At 49.4% G+C, this 2,158-nt stretch overlaps 1 protein-coding gene across 1 annotated transcript; it reads right to left on the reverse strand.

The window, feature by feature from the left end:
- Positions 1–434: 434 nt before the first annotated feature.
- LOC119301633 lies at positions 435–1,505 on the reverse strand. The gene is made up of 2 exons (XM_037578630.1): positions 1,112–1,505; positions 435–983 (listed from the first exon to the last, which is right to left on the reverse strand). The coding sequence occupies exons 1-2, from the start codon at positions 1,441–1,443 to the stop codon at positions 794–796; spliced, it is 522 nt and encodes a 173-aa protein (XP_037434527.1). The 5' UTR covers positions 1,444–1,505; the 3' UTR covers positions 435–793.
- Between the last annotated feature and the right edge of the window lie 653 nt (positions 1,506–2,158).

Below are 2,158 nucleotides of genomic sequence, written 5' to 3' on the forward strand. Positions count from 1 at the left end.
CATGGTCCTACTATACAAGTCTGCAACTCCTTTATCTTAGCTTTCTAATAAAGCTTGGGTCTCTGCCTTTCGTCTAACATTTGTAAAATTACATGCATGCAGTTCTGTAATTTGAACGATGCCCAATTAATAAATCTCTGTCGACCCCCCACGAAATAAATAAATGAACCGGTCCCTGCCTTTTAGGCTGCTCCCTCTTTGCAGATCTTCGATCTTATGGCTGCTTCTCATTTTGTTAGTCGTTTTCTAGCTCCAGAGAAGATTCCATTCTGGTGCCATTTGTGCTCCCCATCAAGCTGCTAGATGCCACAGCATCATTTTATTATCCCTTGCTTCCTCTTGGCATCAAATTCTAGCACCTTGAGATTCACGTACGCCTAACTTGTGTTCAGGATTACACCACGAGTTTAACACTTGATCACAAATACAGTATCTTGCAGCAGCATCCCACCAAATTTTCGTGTACCAATTATTCTTATTTTTTACTTTCTTCCCTCTAGAATTAACCGGATGTGCACATATTAACAGGCGGCCAGGAGCAGATTACATTTGTTTGCATCATGACTACAGATCTGAACCAACCAGCCTGAAGAAAAAACATGCACCCTGCTTCAACGTCTCTCTAACATATTCATACCATCTCAAGATTCTCACCCTCACCTCGCCATATATGCAAATACGCGTATTGATTTGCCCCTCGATTACTTGTAATTAACTTTTCAGCATCATAGGTTCTTGATCGATCTGCTCATGGATGTCATAGTTCGTGCATGCGTTATTATGCATAATCAGGCTACGCTACCGCCAGTAATCTCCTCGGCGCGCCCCGGATCGCCACCGGCGGCGCCGGCCATGGCCCGGGGTGGTGACGGCGGTGAGCCAGACCTCGACGCTCCTTGCTGACCATGGCCTCGTGCTCTCTGGCCTCGTCCGACAAGATCTGCTGCCGCCGGCACTCCTCGCTGCAGAACCCCTGGTCACCCCTGCAAGCACAGCACTAGTATCAGTCATGCACCAAGCGGCCAACCACGAAGCCTTCCGATCAATGCTGCCTCAGCCCCAGCGGTTAAGAAATTCAGATCACGAGCTTGCACGTAGGCTGTAGTAGTACCTGTACATGTACACGTCTTTGTCGGGACTGAGCTCCCTCCGGCACAGGGAGCAGGCTCCCGAGAAGCTGCCAGAAAGGCGGCGGCGGGCCGGCGGCGAGCTGACCATCTGCTTGAGGACGACATGACACGGTTGCGGGTGGTGCTGGACGAGGATCTGCAGCCCGACGACGACGTCTCGCCCTCCTCGCCGCAGACGGCGGCCGTGGGTGTGCCCCCCGAGGCGCCGCTGGATGTCAACAATGTTATCTCCATGGTGATCATCAGCACCACGGTGGCCATCACCACCCTCCTCCCCGAGATAGAAGATGCTTCTCTGGATCCTGGGAAGCATGGTGGAGCCGAGGAGGAGGTGACCACTTCAGTCCAAGGACTTGTGCAGTGGTGAGAGGTGAGGGTGGAGGGGAGTGATGGGTATATAAAGACGCTTGGCGTCCACAAAGTGGCCGCAGTAGAATTGGAAGATCACCACTAAGAACTGTAGAATATACTACTTGCATACACCTGTGTCGACCACCAACGGGAGCAACGGCGATGTGCTGAGCACGGGCTGGGGCAGGTGATAATGACGTGGTGATGCTGCTGGTGATTTGACAGCAATTAATATTGAGATGTGCCAGGTGGTGAGCGATCGATAAATAACTAGACTGATGGATAGAGCTAGTAAAATACAGGAAGAAACAGCAGATGGGTGATCAGAGCATAAGTTAGTAAAATACACTCGTCAGAACCACTGCAACACAACAAGTGTAGATTCGAACCCTGCTTCCACAGCAAGTCCCCCTTGAAGCAGATAATCCGTTCCAAAATTCTTGTTTTAGATTAGTCCAGATACAGATGTATCTAATACTAAAACGTGATTTGATACATTCGTATTTAGGCAAATATAAGGCAAGAATTTTGGACGGTAGGTGCGTTGCAACTCGAGTATCAAGAGTCCCTGCCATCATTGTCACGCATAACCTAGAATTTTCTCCCCAAAGTGGTGCGCATTTGCTTTCCTACACACAGGCATGATAGGAAGAACCCGAACTTTCTCTGCAATTTAT

Source organism: Triticum dicoccoides, chromosome 5A (assembly GCF_002162155.2).
Source record: "Triticum dicoccoides isolate Atlit2015 ecotype Zavitan chromosome 5A, WEW_v2.0, whole genome shotgun sequence".
NCBI classification, from domain to species: domain Eukaryota; kingdom Viridiplantae; phylum Streptophyta; class Magnoliopsida; order Poales; family Poaceae; genus Triticum; species Triticum dicoccoides.